The sequence below is a fragment of the Coregonus clupeaformis genome, chromosome 16, assembly GCF_020615455.1.
Source record: "Coregonus clupeaformis isolate EN_2021a chromosome 16, ASM2061545v1, whole genome shotgun sequence".
In the NCBI taxonomy this organism is placed as follows: Eukaryota; Metazoa; Chordata; class Actinopteri; order Salmoniformes; family Salmonidae; genus Coregonus; species Coregonus clupeaformis.
The window spans coordinates 51,964,835-51,986,731 of NC_059207.1; the positions used below are offsets into that span (position 1 = coordinate 51,964,835).

At 45.6% G+C, this 21,897-nt stretch overlaps 1 protein-coding gene across 1 annotated transcript in view; it reads right to left on the reverse strand.

Moving 5' to 3' along the window:
- Positions 1-21,897, reverse strand: part of LOC121584004 (lipoxygenase homology domain-containing protein 1-like) — a 70,517-nt gene that overhangs the window by 19,147 nt on the left and 29,473 nt on the right. Inside the window, exons 12-22 of the mRNA XM_041899839.2 lie at positions 21,704-21,790; positions 21,418-21,553; positions 21,175-21,329; positions 20,821-20,981; positions 20,541-20,617; positions 20,021-20,217; positions 17,892-18,084; positions 17,463-17,623; positions 2,096-2,492; positions 1,784-1,935; positions 641-774 (exon numbers count right to left, since the gene is read on the reverse strand). Coding sequence (XP_041755773.2) covers positions 641-774; positions 1,784-1,935; positions 2,096-2,492; positions 17,463-17,623; positions 17,892-18,084; positions 20,021-20,217; positions 20,541-20,617; positions 20,821-20,981; positions 21,175-21,329; positions 21,418-21,553; positions 21,704-21,790 — 1,850 coding nt within the window. The remainder of the gene's footprint in view (positions 1-640; positions 775-1,783; positions 1,936-2,095; positions 2,493-17,462; positions 17,624-17,891; positions 18,085-20,020; positions 20,218-20,540; positions 20,618-20,820; positions 20,982-21,174; positions 21,330-21,417; positions 21,554-21,703; positions 21,791-21,897) is intronic.

Consider the following 21,897-nt stretch of genomic DNA (forward strand, 5'->3'; position numbering starts at 1 on the left):
CTCAGTAGCTAGCTGTGTGACACTAGCTACAACCAGAAACTTAGAGCAAGTAGAAAAGGGCAAAAAGCTAATTCTACTCGAAGCAAATACTTTCCTTCCGGTCATTACTTAACACAAAGAGCTGACATCCTGCGTTCAGTAGCGTTTACCTTTGCGGCGCGCCTGAGAACAGTTAAGCAGGGAGACAGGGATCAAGTGGTGCTGAGGAGAGCTTAGAGAGCGTAGTGATCTTTGCAAGTAAGAGAACGAGAATGACCAGAGGGCTGGCGCGTAGCCACTTATATTGAGGGAGGGGCTCCCCTCATTGGCCACTCGACCTGTCTGTCTGCGACAGATGTTGTGTGATTGGATTCTTCTGTAGTGAATTAGCTATTGAGCAAATTCCCATAGCGAGACACCAAACTATTTTTTGAAAGAGAACCATATTCAGTCACACACTTTGTTGTTGCACACAGATACACTTTATGTTCAACCATGAGAGTGAGTATTCTGTAATATCTAGGATAGTGACAAGATCATTTGTGAGTGTAGCTACAATATGGAATGAACGAGAGGAAGTGACTCCTGTCTGGGTGAATCTCAACAGTTTAAAGTAGCCTCCTCTCCTTAGACTATTAGGATGCACCCAAAAGTGACCTACGTGGTGTCATCCTTGGTGTCCACTATCTCCACGCGATCCAGGTACCAGGAGGAGTAAGACGCGGTGTTGTCCTGACGAATGCGTAACTTCCTCAGGGGGCCCAGCTCAATGGCTGTTATGGTGAACACATCCTCCTGTATGACAACAGCAACATTGACAGAGAGCCTTTTGGGGATACTTTACTCCTACTACAGATAATTATTTGAAACCTAGAACCATAAAGGGTTCTTCAGCTGTCCCTGTACTGTTTTAGTAAGAAGGGGTTTGTAACATGTGTACACCAGATGATTAAAGGTGCCAAAACAGCAGCCTTGAATAAAAGTCTGTCATTTTCCAAACAAAGAGTCTCAAAACGGTCTCATATTTCCCCCATAGCACACTATCTACTCATTTGGTAAATAAGGTCTTATAAAGTGTGTCACTGATTCATGACAAGAGGTCCCTCTCTAGGCTGATACAATAAATAAAACTCATTGTTTGTGGACGTGTATTTCTTCTTGATCCAAAGAGCCAAAACTTTAGCTCAATAATTCACTGGTTCACATTAAGTGATGAGTAAATGTATACCTACGCTACATCTACTTTGAATAACAGGATGCACGCTATCAGGTTTGTCAATGTTGCGACAGACAGGGTGACAGGTTCAGTGACTTTGGCGACTGCTTCCAGCTCCTCTCAGTCACAGATGGCCTATTGGACCTAATGTAATCCTAGAGAAACAGTCAGAGCAACAGTCTGCATGGAAGCTCATATTGCTGAATATGTGTTTTGTGTCAAGTGAGGGTCTGATTATTGATTTCCCAGGGGATATGTAAAGCTAATGAGGGCATTGTGGGCATTCCACCTACAAGAGCACTTGCCTGGATGACAGTTTATTAAAGCAACACTGTAGCATTGCAGAATGCACACAAAGTCAGGTACCCAAGCTACAACAACACCTGGAATCCTGGAGAAGTAGGCCCAAGTCAGGTCTCCCCATACCAACTACAGTATATACTTTCTAGACCAGTGTTTGCTAAGTAAAGCACTGCTTGACTTCAACGGACACATTGTTTTCCTGTAAGACCCATTGTTTTCCTGTAAGACCCATTGGTTTCCTGTAAGTGTTTATTTTCTCCCCATGTAGTGTGACTCCTCTCTCACCTGCCCTGCCTCAAATTTGTTGAGGTTGCCAGACTTCCGGAGGAGGCGCTGCCCTGTGTCCCCGTTCTCCCCATAAATATTGATGTAGACGTTGGCGTCGGTCCCAGCCCCCAGCATGTCCCCGGTGAAGATGCACACTTCATAGGTGTTCTCTGTCAGACAATACAAAGGATAGGTAAGTCAGACTTAGTTTGATCCATAAGTTAATGGGTTTGTTTGTGACTGTATTATATGTCTACTTGCTGCAAAACAACAACAAATATATACTCTTCTCTCCTCTCCCCTCCCCACCCATCCTCCCCTCTCCAGTACCTTCCAGCTCGTCTGTATCCTCAGGAAGCAGTTCCACCACCAGCTCCCCGTCCTCCTCCCCCCGGGCCAGCCAGCGGGAGCAGGGGAACGCATACATCTGCACTATCTCCTGCATCACCTCCTCTGTCTCCTCCTCCTCCTCCTGAGAATAGAATAGAGCGTTGTTGAGAAAGTCTGACATTACAAAGTACACGATTTCCAGGAAACAAAAAATATTGGATTGACTTTCCTTCTTTTTCTTCTTCTTCTTTTTGTCATCCTTTTTCTTCACCTTGGTCACCATGCCCATGATCAGGTGTTTGATGTCCACCTTCTCTAGGAACCAGCCGGAGCCGATCCCCACCCCGTCATGGCCGATACGCACCTTGAAGATCTTTCCTACGTCGCTGGCTTCTATCTACAGTACAGTGGTCAGGACAGAAGCCAGACTTAGTTACACTGTGGCCTCTCAGTATGTAACCTCTCGGTATCCGCCCTCTACCAATATGGCTACACCTTTATAGCAGAAAAAACTTGCCATGTAACTGCACGGTTGCTTATCCTGTACACTCTCAGAAAAAAAGGTTAATATTTGTTCCTAAAGGGGTACAAACGCTTGTCACTGGGGTGGTACCCTATAAGGTACTTCAATTGTACCTTTAGTTATAGGTACATAATTGTACCCCAGTTCATACCTCAGATACCTTAAAGTACCTTTCTTACATATAGTCCACAAGTACAAAAGGGTGCTTTTAGAAAAGGTCAATTTATAGGGAACCACCACAGTGACAAAGCCATTTCTGGTACAACACTTCCACTCATGGGTGGCCAAAAATTACTAACTGAAAACCACGTCCCCACTAAGCCACGCAAATATAATTTCCCAGTGTGCCTTTGAGTGAATTCTAAAGTTACCACCCATGACTGTATTTGTTAGTGACAGACACATGGTTGTTAAATTCTTTCATTTTCAGTCCTGTGACCTTCACCAAGTGAGTTCCTAGACAAATGTTATCATTACAAATCAACTCTTTATGACAATACATTACATATCACATAAGGCCTTATTTTAAACCTCATGGTTTACAGGCCACATCAGGCCTACAAGTAGGGTTGCAAAATTCTGTTAACTTTCCCAGAATTCCCAGATTTTCCAGAAATTCTGGTACAAGGATTCTGGATTTCCTGCTTATACCCTCCCTTTTCCATGAATCTGCATGTCCTTCGTAAGGGAGTTCAAAGATACAATCGTTGACAAAGGCCATGCAGCCGAAACGTGTTTAAATATTTGGTCCTTTGAACATGACTTACAAATAAAGGCATTACAATTAATTATATGAAGAGTGCCTTGGTCCTCCTTTCTTTTTGATGACCAATTTACCCATTTTACCAAAAAGCACCTTCTATCTACAAAGACCTACTACTGTGTAACCTAGCAGCGCTTCCCTTCCTTATTTTTTCTGCAGTAGATCATGCTGGGAAATATGATAATGATAATGATTATGGTACAAATTTGCCTTTTTAGGATACCACCCCAGTGACAAAGCCGTTAGTTCATTTTAGGTGGCATCATTGTACATTATGGTGTGTACAAATATGTACCTTTCTTCAATACATTGCTTTTCTGCTAAGCAAAGGTACAGATCAGTACCATCAAGAGTTGAAGGTACACAAAATAAGTTTGTACCCTGGGAAACAGAAATGTATCTTCACCGTACGTTGAGAGTGAGAGTGTGATGATTGTACCTTTATATTCCAAATATTGGGTACACAAATGTACCATTTTACTATTTCTTCGCACATGTACCCTAAAAGGTACCGAACAGTACCATGTGAGATCATATTAGTAATGGGGAGAAAAATCGAAAAAGTTACATATCAGGATATTATTTTTGACGATATATCGGATAGGATCGTTTTGACAATATCACAATATAACTTTTGTGCTAGTTGGCTGTACCTGCATCAAAACTCCAAGATCTTTCCTACATAGCGTGTTCTCCATCTTCTTTTTAAATAGAGAGCCAATTTGTATTCAGCACTTTTATTTCCATGACTGATCAAAACTAGTTTTCTCATGGCTCTCTCTTGTCCCTCTGCAGCAGACATATGGTTAGCAATACATTTGGACCATGGAATCGCAATAAAATCATAGTATTGAATCGCAATAAATATCGTATTGGCACCTACAGTAGCTTGCGAAAGTATTCATCCCCCTTGGCATTTTTCCTATTTTGTTGCCTTACAACCTGGAATTAAAATAGATTTTTGGGGGGTTTGTATAATTTGATTTATACAACATGCCTACCACTTTGAAGATGCAAAATATTTTTTCTTGTGAAACAAACATGAAATAAGACAAAAAAAAAACAGAAAACTTGAGCGTGCATAACTATTCAACCCCCTAAAGTCAATACTTTGTAGAGCCACCTTTTGGAAGCAATTACAGCTGCAAGTCTCTTGGGGTATGTCTCTGGGATTTTGGCCCATTCTTCAAGGCAAAACTGCTCCAGCTCCTTCAAGTTGGATGGGTTCCGCTGGTGTACAGCAATCTTTATGTTATACCAAAGATTCTCAATTGGATTGAGGTCTGGGCTTTAACTAGGCCATTCCAAGACATTTAAATGTTTCCCCTTAAACCACTCGAGTGTCGCTTTAGCAGTATGCTTAGGGTCATTGTCCTGCTGGAAGGTAAACCTCCGTCCCGGTCTCAAATCTCTGGAAGACTGAAACAGGTTTCCCTCAAGAATTTCCCTGTATTTAGCACCATCCATCATTCCTTCAATTCTGACCAGTTTCCCAGTCCCTGCCAATTAAAAACATCCCCACAGCATGATGCTGCCACCACCATGCTTCACTGTGGGGATGGTGTTCTCTGGGTGATGAGAGGTGTTGGATTTGCGCCAGACATAGTGTTTTCCTTGATGGACAAAAAGCTAAATTTTAGTCTCATCTGACCAGAGTACCTTCTTCCATATGTTTGGGGAGTCTCCCAGATGCCTTTTGGTGAACACCAAACATCTTTGCTTATTATTTTCTTTAAGCAATGGCTTTTTTCTGGCCAGTCTTCCGTAAAGCCCAGCTCTGTGGAGTGTATGGTTTAAAGTGGTCCTATGGACAGATACTCCTATCTCCACTGTGGAGCTTTGCAGCTCCTTCAGGGTTATATTTGGTCTCTTTGTTGCCTCTCTGATTAATGCCCTCCTTGCCTGGTCTGTGAGTTTTGGTGGGCGGCCCTCTCTTGGCAGGTTTGTTGTGGTGCCATATTCTTTCAATTTTTTAATAATGGATTTAATAGTGCGCCGTGGGATGTTCAAAGTTTCAGATATTTTTTTATAACCCAACCCTGATCTGTACTTCTCCACAACTTCATCCCTGACCTGTTTGTAGAGCTCCTTGGTCTTAATGGTGCCGCTTGTGTAATGAATACTCAGGGAGAAAAAGGTGTATATTACGCCTTCGTAGAAGGCAGGAATCTTGGTCACAGGCAGGCAATGGTCATACACAGGTAGGCAAACAGGCAGGTGAAACAAAACTAGGACTGAAGGCTAAAACTGGTTCTCACAAACGAGCTAGGAAAAGGCTTAGTAGAGTCAAAACGAACAGTACCTCACAAGGCACAAACAGAAAGAACTGAACTAAATAAGAACACAAGGTGAACTAAGAAAACAAATACAGAACCTTACAGTACCCCCCAAGGGAGGCTCCTGACGACCCAACGGCACCGGAGGGTGGAGTGGGCGGGCGGGCGGGGGAGCAGAGGCGGCTGCCTACCTCGGGGGCGAGGTCCGGCAGGCTGGTTCGACACGGTCGTGGACTGACGCAATGTTCTGCATCGAGGCTGATGTCCAGTGGGTCTGTTCGGGGGTCGACCCCGAGGTCGGAGTGCGGGACGATCCGGACGGTTACGGTGGATTGCCTGAATCATCTCTGGGTCGAGGATGTCCTGGTCGGGGACCCAGGACCAGTCTTCAGGCCCATAACCTTACCAGTCCACTAGATAGTGGATGCGACCTGTCAGGCATTTGGAATCAAGGATGGGCTGAATGGCGTAGGCAGGTTCCCCTCCGACATCCAACGGTGGGGGCGCACTGTGGGTTGAGACTGGAGGATGAAGAGGACTGTAGGTGACCGGTTTTAACAGAGACACATGGAAGGACGAGGAGATCTTATACTGACGGGGTAACTGGAGGCGGTACGTGACAGGGTTGATGCGATGGGTTATCTTGAAGGGACCAATGAAGCGAGGACAGAACTTTTTGCAGGGGAGGCAGAGCCGGATGTCTCTGGTAGAGAGCCACACAAGCTGTCTGGGGTGAAAGAGTGGCGTAGGTCGGCGGCGTCTGTCTGCAAAGCGTTTCTGTGTATTAGAGGCTTCCTGCAGATGCCGGTGAGCAGTCTCCCATACCCGCTCACTATGCCGAAACCAGTCGTCGACAGCTGGGACAGTACCAGGCTCCGCCTCCCAGGGAAACATGGGGGGGTTGGATCTCGTGATCCAAGATGGCGGAGTAGTGCAGTTGTGTTTTTATCGTATGTCTGTAAATGTCTGTAAATAGCCTGTAAATACCCTATTTTTCGTACATATTTCCCTATCAGACTTTTCATCCTTCTACAAGATATACTTTCCTGCAACCCGCCTCACTCAATGTGGAACGGATTCTATTATTGACTTACCTTTATCTACAATCTAGAATCTCCAGTTGAAACTAGCTAGCCAGCTAACTAGCTACTTGCTATTAGCCACAGCTAGCGGTGTTTCACCCAGAACATTGGATTTTTTCTGCGGGATTAATTTTAATCACTGGACATTGATCACCGGATATTCGGCCAGTCTGCACAGCGCGTTATCGACCCAGAACATATCAGTTTTTCCGCCGGAATCACTGAATCACTGGACCTTTAACTCCGGATTCGTCGCTACCAGCTAGCTACAACAAAACGGACGCTGTGGTCTGGCTAATCATCCTGAGCTAGGCCCATCTCCCGGCTATCTACCTCTCTGTCAACCGGACGGGACCACCTAGTGTTGACACGGAGCCCCGCCCGATCCTACACGACTGGTCTGCCGACGAAATGCGTCTGATGTGGTTACGACGTTAACCCACGAAGATTCCATCCATCTGCTAGCCCTGGCCCGCTAGCACACGCTAGCCGTGGCCTCTTAGTCACTAGTACTTCACCACCGGACCTTATGATAACTCAGCTATACAGCTGATATCTGCTGGACTGTTCCTTTTACGACCCCCAGCCTAGCTAAACCTGCCAGCTAGCTACAACAAAAACGGACGCTGTGGTCTGGCTAATCATCCTGAGCTAGGCCCATCTCCCGGCTATCTACCTCTCTGTCAACCGGACGGGACCACCTAGTGTTGACACGGAGCCCCGCCGATCCTACACGACTGGTCTGCCGGCGAAATCGTCTGATGTGGTTACGGCGTTAACCACGAAGATTCCATCCATCTGCTAGCCCTGGCCCGCTAGCACACGCTAGCCGTGGCCTCTTACTCACTAGTACTTCACCACCGGACCTTATGATAACTCAGCTATACAGCTGATATCTGCTGGACTGTTCCTTTTTACGGTACTACATCCTGTTTATGTTTAGCCTCAGCCCAAACATGGTTAGTTTATTGTTGTTTCGGTTATTTCTAATTGTACTATATCACTGTAGACCCCCAGCCTAGCTAAACCTGCCTTAGATAGCTCCTTTGCCCCTCCCCCAATACACGCGGAGACCGACTCAATTGATGCCACCAGCGATGCTATCTCTTTCATTGTTACCCAACGCTTAGGTTTACCTCCACTTTACTCATATCCTTCCATATCCTTGTCTGTACATAATGCCCTGAATCTTTTCTATAACACCCGGAAATCTGCCCCCTTTATTCTATGTACCCAACGCACTAGAAGACCAGTTCTTAAAGCCTTTAGCCGTATCCTTATTCTAGTCCTCCTCTGTTCCTCTGGTGATGTAGAGGCTAACCCAGGCCCTGCAGCCCTCAGTATCACTCCTACTCCCCAGGCGCTATCATTTGATGACTTCTGTAATCGCAAAAGTCTTGGTTTCTTGCACATAAATATCAGAAGTCTACTTCCTAAGTTTGAGTTACTCTGCCAACCCTGATGTTCTAGCAGTGTCTGAATCCTGGCTCAGGAAGGCCACCAAAAATTCTGAAATTTCCATCCCCAACTATAACATTTTCCGTCTAGATAGAACTGCCAAAGGGGGTGGAGTTGCAATCTACTGTAGAGATAGCCTGCAGAGCTCTATCATACTATCCAGGTCTGTGCCCAAACAGTTTGAGCTTCTACTTCTAAAAATCCACCTTTCCAGAAATAAGTCTCTCACTGTTGCCGCTTGCTACAGACCCCCCTCAGCCCCCAGCTGTGCCCTGGACACCATATGTGAATTGATTGCCCCCCATTTATCCTCAGAGTTTGTACTGCTTGGTGACCTAAATTGGGATATGCTTAATACCCCAGCCATCCTACAATCCAAGCTAGATGCCCTCAACCTCACGCAAATTATCAACGAACCTACCAGGTACAACCCTAAATCCGTAAACATGGGTACCCTCATAGATATCATCCTGACTAACATACCGTCTAAATACACCTCAGCTGTCTTCAACCAGGATCTCAGCGATCACTGCCTTATTGCCTGCGTCCGTAACGGGTCCGCGGTCAAACGACCACCCCTCATCACTGTCAAACGCTCCCTAAAACACTTTAGCGAGGAGGCCTTCCTAATTGACCTGGCCCAGGTATCCTGGATGGATATAGATCTCATTCCGTCAGTAGAGGATGCCTGGTTGTTCCTTAAAAGTAATTTCCTCTCAATCTTAAATAAACATGCCCCCATTCAAAAAATACAGAACTAAGAACCGATATAGCCCCTGGTTCTCCTCAGACTTGACTGCCCTTGACCAGCACAAAAACATCCTGTGGCGTACAGCATTAGCATCAAATAGCCCCCGCGATATGCAACTTTTCAGGGAAGTTAGGAACCAATATACACAAGCAGTCAGGAAAGCAAAGGCTAACTTTTTCAAACAGAAATTTGCATCCTGTAGCACTAACTCCAAAAAGTTTTGGGACACTGTAAAGTCCATGGAGAATAAGAGCACTTCCTCCCAGCTGCCCACTGCACTGAGGCTAGGAAACACTATCACCACCGATAAATCTACAATAATCGAGAATTTCAACAAGCATTTTGCTACAGCTGGCCATGCTAACCCGGCCATCTGGCTACCACTAACCCGGCCACCAACTCTGCACCCTCTGCTGCAACTTGCCCATGCCCCCCCCGCTTCTCCTTCACACAAATTCAGACAGCTGATGTTTTGAAAGCGCTGCAAAATCTGGACCCCTACAAATCAGCTGGGCTAGACAATCTGGACCCTTTCTTTCTAAAACTAGCCGCCGAAATTGTCACTACCCCTATTACTAGTCTGTTCAACCTCTCTTTCATAACGTCTGAGATCCCCAGAGATTGGAAAGCTGCCGCGGTCATCCCCCTCTTCAAAGGGGGTGACACTCTAGATCCAAACTGCTACAGACCTATATCCATCCTGCCCTGCCTTTCGAAAGTATTCGAAAGCCAAGTTAACAAACAGATCATCGACCATTTCGAATACCACCGTACCTTCTCCGCTATGCAATCCGGTTTCCGAGCTGGTCACGGGTGCACTTCAGCCACGCTCAAGGTCCTAAACGATATTATAACCGCGATTGATAATAGACAGTACTGTGCAGCCGTCTTCATCGACCTGGCCAAGGCTTTCGACTCTGTCAACCACCGCATTCTTATTGGCAGACTAAATAGCCTTGGTTTCTCAAATGACTGCCTCGCCTGGTTCACCAACTACTTCTCAGATAGAGTTCAGTGTGTCAAATCGGAGGGCCTGTTGTCTGGACCTATGGCAGTCTCTATGGGGGTGCCACAGGGTTCAATTCTTGGGCCGACACTTTTCTCCGTGTATATCAATGATGTCGCTCTTGCTGCTGGTGACTCTCAGATCCACCTCTACGCAGACGACACCATTTTGTATACATCTGGCCCTTCATTGGACACTGTGTTAACAAACCTCCAAACGAGCTTCAATGCCATACAACAATCCTTCAGTAGCCTCCAACTGCTCTTAAACACTAGTAAAACTAAATGCATGCTTTTCAATCGAACGCTGCTGGCACCCGCCCACCCGACTAGAATCACCACTCTCGACGGGTCTGACCTAGAGTATGTGGACAACTACAAATACCTAGGTGTCTGGTTAGACTGTAAACTCAACTTCCAGACTCACATAAAGAATCTCCAATCCAAAGTTAAATCTAGAATCGGCTTCCTATTTCGCAATAAAGCCTCCTTCACTCATGCTGCCAAACATGCCCTCGTAAAACTGACTATCCTACCGATCCTTGACTTCGGCGATGTAATTTACAAAATAGCCTCCAACACTCTACTCAGCAAATTGGATGTAGTCTATCACAGTGCCATCCGTTTTGTCTCCAAAGCCCCATACACTACCCACCACTGTGACCTGTACGCTCTTGTTGGCTGGTCCTCACTACATGTTCGTCGTCAAACCCACTGGCTCCAGGCCATCTATAAATCACTGCTAGGCAAATCCCCGCCTTATCTTAGCTCATTGGTCACCATAGCAGCACCCACCCGTAGTCTGCGCTCCAGCAGGTATATCTCACTGGTCATTCCCAAAGCCAACACCTCCTTTGGCTGCCATTCCTTCCAGTTCTCTGCTGCCAATGACTGGAACGAATTGCAAAAATCTCTGAAGCTGGAGACTCTTATCTCCCTCACTAACTTTAAGCATCAGTTGTCAGAGCAGCTAACCGATCACTGCACCTGTACACAGCCCATCTGAAATTAGCCCACCCAACTACCTCATCCCTATATTGTTATTTATTTTGCTCTTTTGCACCCCAGTATCTCTATTTGCACATAATCTCTTGCACATCTAGCATTCCAGTGTTAATACTATTGTAATTATTCTGCACTATAGCCTATTTATTGCCTTACCTCCATAACTTGCTACATTTGCACACACTGTATATATATTTTCTGTTGTATTTCTGACTTTATGTTTTTTACCCCATATGTAACTCTGTGTTGTTTTTATTGCACTACTTTGCTTTATCTTGGCCAGGTCGCAGTTGTAAATGAGAACCTGTTCTCAACTGGCTTACCTGGTTAAATAAAGGTGAAATAAAAAAAAATAAAAAAAACAACGACACACTAAAATGGAGTAAGGCGGAGGGATGAATGCATGAGTGAGTTCTGAGCGTATTCGGCCCAGGCCATATACCGACTCCAGTTGTGAGGAGAGGCAGAACATTGTTGGCAGAGGTACTTTCCTATTTCTTGGTTCAGGCGTTCCGTCTGCCCGTTGGTCTGGGGATGGTACCCGGAGGAGAGGCTGAGGGCGACCCCGAGTCGGTCACAGAAGGCTCGCCACACCAGGGAGACAAACTGGGGCCCGCGGTCAGAGACGATGTCCTCCGGAATCCCATACAGTCGGAACACCTATTGGAACATACACTCAGCCAATTCCATGGCGTTAGGTAAATAAGGAAGAGGAACCAGACGACACATTTTTGAAAAACTGTCTACTATGACAAGGATGGTGGTGTTACCAGAGGATTCAGGAAGGTCTGTGATGAAGTCAACAGCTATGTGGGACCAGGGTCTGTGAGGGATTGGCAAAGGTTGAAGCTTACCGGAAGGGAGATGACGAGGGCTTTTGGTTTGGGTGCAGACTGGACAGGAGAGTACGTAATCCCTGACGTCGGATGCCAGTGAGAACCACCAGAACTTACGGGCTAGAAGTTTGGTGGTTCGTGTAATGGCCAGATGTCCTGACCCCAAGGACGTGTGACACCATTGCATCAGTTGAGGTCTATCAGCTGCTGGTACGTAACTCTTCCCTGCTGGTGTCTCAGGAGGAGCCGGGTCTGAGGTTAGGGATTCTTGTATGGCAGAGTGAACCTCTCACTTTTCCGGTCCCATAATGCAAGAGGAAGGAAGAATGGGTGTAGGGTCTGAGTTATTGGTTGGAAGGTCAAACTGGCGGGAGAGAGCATCAGCTTTTATGTTTTTCTTTCCAGGGATGTAAGTAACATGAAAATGGAAGCGTGTGAAGAAGAGAGCTCAGCGGGCTTGTCTGGAGTTTAACCTCTTGGCCCCTCTGATATATTCCAGATTACGATGATCTTTTAGGACGAGAAAGGGATGTTGTGCACCCTCCAACCAGTGGCGCCACACCTCGAGGGCCAGCTTGATGGCGAGGAGTTCTCTGTTCTACACATCGTAATTCCTCTCAGCGGGGGATAACTTCCTGGAGAAGAAGGCACAAGGATGTGATTTTGGAGGTGTTCCCACCCGCTGAGCGAGTATGGCTCCTACTCCTACTTCGGCGGCATCCACCTCCAGGGTGAAAGGAAGGGTCGGATCAGGTTGGCGAAGGACAGGAGCTGAGGTGAAGAGGCGTTTGAAGGTGTTGAAAGCAGTCAGTGCGGTATCAGTACATTGAAGGGTCCGGGTCTTTTGGCTGGTAAGGGCAGTGAGGGGAGCGGCAGTAGAACTGAAGTTCCGAATGAACCGGCGATAGAAGTTGGAGAACCCAATGAAACGTTGGAGTTCCTTAACGGTGGTGGGTTTGGGCCAGTTACTGACGGCGATTACTTTGTTCTCATCCATGCTGACCCCTCCAGGTGTCAGTATGAAACCTTGGAAGTTTACTGAGGTTACATGGAAGGTGCTCTTTTCAGTCTTCACATAAAGGTTATGGTCAAGGAGCCGTTGAAGAACCCTTTGTACATGCTGTATGTGTTCCTTCAGGGAGTGGGAGTAAATCAGGATGTCATCAATGTAGATGATGAAAAAGCGGTTGATCATATCCTGGAAAACCTCGTTCATAAAGGACTGGAAGATGGCGGGGCATTATTAAGGCCGTAGGGCATGACCAGGTATTCATAGTGCCCTTGTGCGGTGATAAAGGCCATCTTCCATTCGTCACCTTCACGTATACGGACAAGGTTATAAGCACTCCACAGGTCAAGTTTTGTATAGATGTTGGCATGGCCCACTTGTTCAAGGGTCGCTGGGATCAGAGGAAGAGGGAAACGATTCTTGACCATAACGTCATTCAGGGAACGGCAATCAATACATGGACGAAGACCACCGTCCTTTTTTCCAACGAAGAAGAAGCTGGACGCAGCCGGGGAAGAAGAAGGACGAATGAAACCGTTTTCGAGTGCTTCATCAATGTAGTTCTCCATTGCCTCAATTTCCGGGATAGATAGGGGGTAAACACGGCCATTCGGTGGGGACACTCCAGGGAGTAAATCAATAGCAGAGTCCCCTGGGTGATGTGGTGGCAGAGTGGAGGCCTTGATTTTGCTGAAGACATTGCTGTACTGGGCGTATTCAGATGGTATGGTGGGTGGCACTGCAGAGGCAGAGTCCTCAATGGTGGTGGCTCTGCAAGGTAGGCTGAGACAACTGGTGAAGCAGGTAGAAGACCAGGACAGTGGTTTACCTTGTTGCCACGAGATGGCAGGGTCGTGACGACAAAGCCAGGGGTGTCCGAGGATGAGTTGCTGTTTGGGGGATGAGAGTTCCATGAGTTGAATGGTTTCGGTGTGGAAGACTCCAATCTGGAGGGTAACACACTGTGTCAGGTGCGTAATGAAGCCTGTGCCCAATGGCTGCCCGTCCAGGGTGTTAATCCTTAAGGGAGGGGTGACAAGTGTAAGATCAATGTCAAGCTCTTGTACTAGCTGGTGATCGATAAAACTACCTGCTGCTCCCAAATCTATCAAGCCCTCTACGTACTTCGTAACCCCATTCACGGTTATCAATACTGGGATGGAGAATTGCTTCTGGGAGATATTTAGAAATACGGACCCGCCTACCTGCATGGCAGCGGAGGGACCCTTCTCATCTATCCGTGGGGGGGCGAACAGGGCAATGGCTGAGTAGATGATCTTTCCCTCCACAGTATAGGCAGAGCCCTTCTTGTATCCACCTTTGACGTTCGATACACAGGAGAGGAGCATGACCCAACTGCATGGGCTCTGGAAGACTCGGACGGGATTACGGAATCATGGAAAGAGAAGGTTTCGGGTTCCTGGGTGGCAGAGTTCTTCGGTGGTCGGCGATGAGGTGGTCGATGGAGATGGACATACGAATGTATTGATTTAAATCCTGAAGGTCACCTCTACAGGCCAGCTCCGCCTGAAGTTCCCTGTTGAGCCATCTTCAGTAGACGGTAAGTAAAGCAGCCTCACTCCATCCACTCCCTGCAGCCATGGTGGGGAACTCGAGGGCATACTCGGCAGCTGAATTGCGTCCTTGTTGAAGATCTATGAGGAGGTCCCCTATAGGACGACCGGAAGGAGAGTGATCGAATACCTCTTTGAAGAGGGTGTGGAAATCGGTCTTGGATCCGAGTTCTGTGCTGTTAGCAGTTCATATGGCGGTGGCCCAATCCAGGGCTTTGCCTGTGAGTAGAGACATAACAAAATCCTCCCTGCTCTTGTCGGTGGCGAAGTTAGTGGGGTTGTGCTCAATGTATTTGCTGCATTGCGTCAGAAATCCCTGACATTTCCCAGGTGAACCTTCATATTTTCCAGGCATGGATATGAATGAAGGAGGGCTATGGGTTACGATACCTGGCATCGGAGGAGTAGGGATAGGCTGGCGGAGAAGATGGCCGATTACCTCCATACGCTACTCTTGCCGGGTTAGGTGCCACTGTAACTCCGCTGATATTCTGTAATGAATACTCAGTGAGAAAAAGGTGTAGATTCACGCGCAGAGCGCGGCAGGTGTTTATTATGCCTTCGCAGAAGGCAGGAATCGTGGTCACAGGCAGGCAATGGTCATACACAGGTAGGCAAACAGGCAGGTGAAAAAAACTAGGACTGAAGGCTAAAACTGGTTCTCACTAACGAGCTAGGAAAAGGCTTAGTAGAGTACCTCACAAAAAACTAACAGTACCTCACAAGGCACAAACAGAAAGAACTGAACTAAATAAGGAGCTGATGAGACCAGGTGAGTAACTAACACAGGTGAAATCAATTAACAAAAATTAAAGACAGGGCTACATTCAAGAACACAAAGAAACAGGGCTACGTACAAGAACACAAGGTGAACTAAGAAAAAAAATACAGAACCTTACAGCTTGCTTGGTGGTGCCCCTTGCTTAGTGGTGTTGCAGACTCTGGGGCCTTTCAGAACAGGTGTACAGTGAGGGAAAAAAGTATTTGATCCCCTGCTGATTTTGTACGTTTGCCCACTGACAAATAAATGATCAGTCTATAATTTTAATAGTAGGTTTATTTGAACAGTGAGAGACAGAATAACAACAACAAAATCCAGAAAAACGCATGTCAAAAATGTTATAAATTGATTTGCATTTTAATGAGGGAAATAAGTATTTGACCCCTCTGCAAAACATGACTTAGTACTTGGTGGCAAAACCCTTGTTGGCAATCACAGAGGTCAGACGTTTCTTGTAGTTGGCCACCAGGTTTGCACACATCTCAGGAGGGATTTTGTCCCACTCCTCTTTGCAGATCTTCTCCAAGTCATTAAGGTTTCGGGGCTGACGTTTGGCAACTCGAACCTTCAGCTCCCTCCACAGATTTTCTATGGGATTAAGGTCTGGAGACTGGCTAGGCCACTGCAGGACCTTAATGTGCTTCTTCTTGAGCCACTCCTTTGTTGCCTTGGCCGTGTGTTTTGGGTCATTGTCATGCTGGAATACCCATCCACGACCCATTTTCAATGCCCTGGCTGAGGGAAGGAGGTTCTCACCCAAGATTTGACGGTACATGGCGCCGTCCATCGTCCTTTTGATGCGGTGAAGTTGTCCTGTCCCCTTAGTAGAAAAACACCCCCAAAGCATAATGTTTCCACCTCCATGTTTGATGGTGGGGATGGTGTTCTTGGGGTCATAGGCAGCATTCCTCCTCCTCCAAACACGGCGAGTTGAGTTGATGCCAAAGAGCTCGATTTTGGTCTCATCTGACCACAACACTTTCACCCAGTTCTCCTCTGAATCATTCAGATGTTCATTGGCAAACTTCAGACGGGCCTGTATATGTGCTTTCTTGAGCAGGGGGACCTTGCGGGCGCTGCAGGATTTCAGTCCTTCACGGCGTAGTGTGTTACCAATTGTTTTCTTGGTGACTATGGTCCCAGCCTCCTTGAGATCTTTTGCAAGATCCTCCCGTGTAGTTCTGGGCTGATTCCTCACCGTTCTCATGATCATTGCAACTCCACGAGGTGAGATCTTGCATGGAGCCCCAGGCCGAGGAAGATTGACAGTTATTTTGTGTTTCTTCCATTTGCGAATAATCACACCAACTGTTGTCACCTTCTCACCAAGCTGCTTGGCGATGGTCTTGTAGCCCATTCCAGCCTTGTATAGGTCTACAATCTTGTCCCTGACATCCTTGGAGAGCTCTTTGGTCTTGGCCATGGTGGAGAGTTTGGAATCTGATTGATTGATTGCTTCTGTGGAAAGGTGTCTTTTATACAGGTAACAAACTGAGATTAGGAGCACTCCCTTTAAGAGTGTGCTCCTAATCTCAGCTCGTTACCTGTATAAAAGACACCTGGGAGCCAGAAATCTTTCTGATTGAGAGGGGGTCAAATACTTATTTCCCTCATTAAAATGCAAATCAATTTATAACATTTTTGACATGCGTTTTTCTGGATTTTGTTGTTGTTATTCTGTCTCTCACTGTTCAAATAAACCTACCATTAAAATTATAGACTGATAATTTCTTTGTCAGTGGGCAAACGTACAAAATCAGCAGGGGATCAAATACTTTTTTCCCTCACTGTATATATCCTGAGATCATGTGACTTCACCAATTTTGACTATTTTGTGTATGTCCATTACATGAAATCCAAATAAAAATCCATTTAAATTACAGGTTGTAATGCAACAAAATAGGAAAAACGCCAAGGGGGATGAATACTTTTGCAAGGCACTATAAGTATCATGATAATGTTGTATCGTGAGGTCCCTGGCAATTCCCAGCCCTAGATCATATGTGTACCTCTGAAGGTACAATGTGTGTATTTTTTACTTTTTGTACCCCAGGGAACAATACCGTACCCTTATTTCTAAGAGTGTACCCTCATCCCTATCAGACTGTAATATTTAATACTATCTCCAGTGAAGACACACACTTCATAGGTGTTATCTTTTCATATTTTCAAACAATTTACTTACCCGTTTCTAATATTACTGTGTCTATAACACTACTGTATGCTATTTAATAATGTCAGTATGTCTCAAGCAACATAGATTCTCAGAAAAAAAGGCTTGACATGAAATATGACAATAATGACCTTGAATATCTCAGTAGTTGCTCTCTCATAGTTGTTGGACCTGCTGGCCAGAGTGATGACCTCTGTCTTGCCCTTATCACCGTAGATCTGGATGAAAACATTAGCGTTGGTTCCAGCAAAGCTCACATCACCCGTCACAACTGTTATCTCATAGTTCATCACTGCAAGACAAGATTAAACAAACATAATGGTATTACAGAAGAACACAACAAATATATACAGTATAGCCTCTATGCTCCCCAATCAAAATCTTCGGATTCAAGTTAGTTCAATTTACAATATCTGTGTGGATAGCCTTTGAGATTGATTGGATTCCCTGTACAGTATATTAAACAATAAAGCAGGAAACATCTATAGGTGTGTGTCTGTTTATAATTATATGGGTGTGTATAAGTGTGTATAAGGGTGTATTGTAATAGGTGTGTTTACATTGTTTAATGTCCAGGATCTCGCTAGGGTAGATCTCCACCTCGGTCTTGCCATCTGCCTCGTCCTTACAGAGCCAGCGGTGGCTGGGGAACATGTACTGACTCCCATTGGACGGCACAATGATCTGGACACTGTCCAGGAACCAACCAGCATTCATCCCCTCGTTGTTGTGGCCAATCATCAGACGGTTGATCTGGTGTACACATTTTTTATTGTATTTTTTTCTACTCATATTCACCAAATATTCAATTTTGTACGAATCTCGGGTCAACATGAATGCATAATTTAAATGAAAGTCTGACTTATGTGCATGTATCTCAAGGATTCAGCTTTGTATGAATAAGGTATACAATGCTTGTGTACATACATCTTTCATTTTTGAGAGATTACACTTCGGCAGAAATAAAGACATCGCCTCTAGGCTTGGGCGATATTCCGTTTATATCGTATTTTTTCAATACCTTTAAATTGTACAAAAAAATCATCTAAATAAATGATATCTAGCTCAGGGCTCCAGCTATGCATTTGGTTTGCTAACTTGCTAGCTACAGTGAGGGAAAAAAGTATTTGATCCCCTGCTGATTTTGTAAGTTTGCCCACTGACAAAGAAATTATCAGTCTATAATTGTAATGGTAGGTTTATTTGAACAGTGAGAGACAGAATAACAACAAAATAATCCAGAAAAACGCATGTCAAAAATGTTATAAATTGATTTGCATTTTAATGAGGGAAATAAGTATTTGACCCCTCTGCAAAACATGACTTAGTACTTGGTGGCAAAACCCTTGTTGGCAATCACCACAGAGGTCAGACGTTTCTTGTAGTTGGCCACCAGGTTTGTACACATCTCAGGAGGGATTTTGTCCCACTCCTCTTTTCAGATCTTCTCCAAGTCATTAAGGTTTCGAGGCTGACGTTTGGCAACTCGAACCTTCAGCTCCCTCCACAGATTTTCTATGGGATTAAGGTCTGGAGACTGGCTAGGCCACTGCAGGACCTTAATGTGCTTCTTCTTGAGCCACTCCTTTGTTGCCTTGGCCGTGTGTTTTGGGTCATTGTCATGCTGGAATACCCACCCACAACCCATTTTCAATGCCCTGGCTGAGGGAAGGAGGTTCTCACCCAAGATTTAACGGTACATGGCCCCGTCCATCGTCCCTTTGATGCGGTGAAGTTGTCCTGTCCCCTTAGCAGAAAAACACCCCCAAAGCATTATGTTTCCACCTCCATGTTTGACGGTGGCGATGGTGTTCTTGGGGTCATAGGCAGCATTCCTCCTCCTTCAAACACGGCAAGTTGAGTTGATGCCAAAGAGCTCGATTTTGGTCTCATCTGACCACAACACTTTCACCCAGTTCTCCTCTGAATCATTCAGATGTTCATTGGCAAACCTCAGACGGGCATGTATATGTGCTTTCTTGCCAAGAAAGCACATGTCTGTCACCTTCTCACCAAGCTGCTTGGCGATGGTCTTGTAGCCCATTCCAGCCTTGTGTAGGTCTACATTCTTGTCCCTGACATCCTTGGAGAGCTCTTTGGTCTTGGCCATGGTGGAGAGTTTGGAATCTGATTGATTGATTGCTTCTGTGGACAGGTGTCTTTTATACAGGTAACAAACTGAGATTAGGAGCACTCCCTTTAAGAGTGTGCTCCTAATCTCAGCTCGTTACCTGTATAAAAGACACCTGGGAGCCAGAAATCTTTCTGATTGAGAGGGGGTCAAATACTTATTTCCCTCATTAAAAAACATTTTTGACATGCGTTTTTCTGGATTTTTTTGTTGTTATTCCGTCTCTCACTGTTCAAATAAACCTACCATTAAAATTATAGGCTGATCATTTCTTTGTCAGTGGGCAAACGTACAAAATCAGCAGGGGATCAAATACTTTTTTCCTTCACTGTAAGTGGCTAGATGTCAAGATCAAGCTTCTTGGTTCCAGCAGAGATATTCAATCCCCTCCTGGATCAAGATCCCTGTTTCCTTTTTTTGGGGGGTAGCGCCCCTTGTGTGCACATTCGTTAATACCGTATACCCCAGTATGGTACAGAAACAGTAAATCTGGATACCGTCCAACCCTAGTAGCCTCTAACCCTAACACTAAAACCAATAATTCTACTGCTACTGTACCTGTCCAATGTCAAACGTCTCCACTGTGAACACATCCACCCGGCCCACCTCAAAGTAGTTGCGAAGGTTGTTGTCAGAGACAACCAGCATCATCTTACTGGTGTCTCCCTTCTCCCCGTACAGCTTCACAAAAACTGTGGAGTTCGAGCTGCCTCCACTGACGCTGCCTGTCTTCACCGACACATGATAGCTCACATCTGAAAGGCACAAATACAAGTTGTAGTTCAGGTGTGTTTATTCACTCATGTGGCAGTGAAAAAAATATAGTAAATACAGTATAATTCAATTAAGTGTAGTCTCCGTACAACAACTTCAACAAACTTCTCAGTGAGTTGACAGCTCCCGTGTGCCTCAGTTGGTAGAGCATGGCGCTTGCAACGGCAGGGTTGTTGGTCCGATTCCCACGGGGGACCAGTACAAAAAAGTATGAAAGTGTATGCACTCACTACTGGAAGTCGCTCTGGATAAAAGCGTCTGCTAAATGACTAAAATATAAATATATTTTCCCACAAACACTTACTGTAAAGACGCTGTCCGTCTGAAAATGGAACTAACTCCCGAACAATCTGCCCGTCGTCCTCATTCCGATCTAGCCACCTGAGATGGTCAGGGAAAACATGACCGTCTTAACTCAAATGACCTGCTGTTATCTCAGCCTGACCCTACTCTCTGATCACCTGGCACCTATTCGATTATCTTCCCCAAGGTCATACATGTTACACACATTCCATACCTGTCCTAGGAGATACCTGGCTGTCCCTAAATCATCAGTTCCACACACTTCCTGTCCCATGTCTCACCTGCCGCAGGGGAACTCTACAACCTGAGACTCAGCCTGTCCCTCTTCCCTGACCATCACTTTCTCCAAGTACCAGCCACAACCTCCACCCCGCCCGTCATGCCCGATACGAACTCGCCGCACCTGCCCGATTGACACCGCCTCAATAATGAACTCATCCATCTGAATCAGAGAGAGAGAGAGAGAGAGAAAGAGAGAGAGATCTATGAGGAAGACATTTATGTAAACTGTCTTGGTGAATCAATTACAGCTAAGGTATGTGGAAAATCCTGTTAATTTATCATTTGAGTAAACAGCCTATAGTGCAGTCCTTAGATATGTTCCATGAGGCCTAGCGTGGGTCTCCTGGACTCACGTTGCCTTTCTCAAACTTGTTGACGTTGTTTTTGCAGTTGACCAGCGTACGTTCGCCTGTGTCCCCCAGGTCACCAATCAGATTGAGGAAGACAGTGGCATCTGTCCCGCTGCCGCCAAACTTCCCCGTGCACACGGTCACACGGTACTTTATCACTACAACAACACAACAACATTCACTTAACAATGCTAGTATGTTTGCATAGGGTGAAACAATGCAGTAGATTATCCTTTGTGAACTTACAGGGCAGGGGTTCAGCAATCAGGTCTCCAGTGGCAGGCAGCTCTCGAACTAGCTCGTTGTCATCCTCGTTAGTATCCAGCCAGCGCTCACAGGGGAACTTAAACTTCTCCTTCGTCAAAGTCTTCATCAGAGATGCCTGCAGAAACACCAAGACAGTCAAGAGGGCAAATATCTTATCACATGTGCTCTTGCCAAATGTAGCGCATTATATGGGGAATTTGTGACACAGATAGAGAATCTGAACCTTATTTGTGGATTTTTTTTCTTTATGTTTTCATTTGCTCACCTTGCTCAAATGCCAACCTGCAAAAGGGCTTCTCTTTTCATGCCAAATGCGAAATTTAGTAAGCTTCCCCAAGTCAGGTAGCTCAACCTGTGTTGAATAATAAGAACAGTACACATCCATCATTGCACAGTAATTAATCTGTCTGTCTGTCTTTCTGCCTGCCCTTCTTTCTGTCTGTCTGTCTGTCTGTCTTT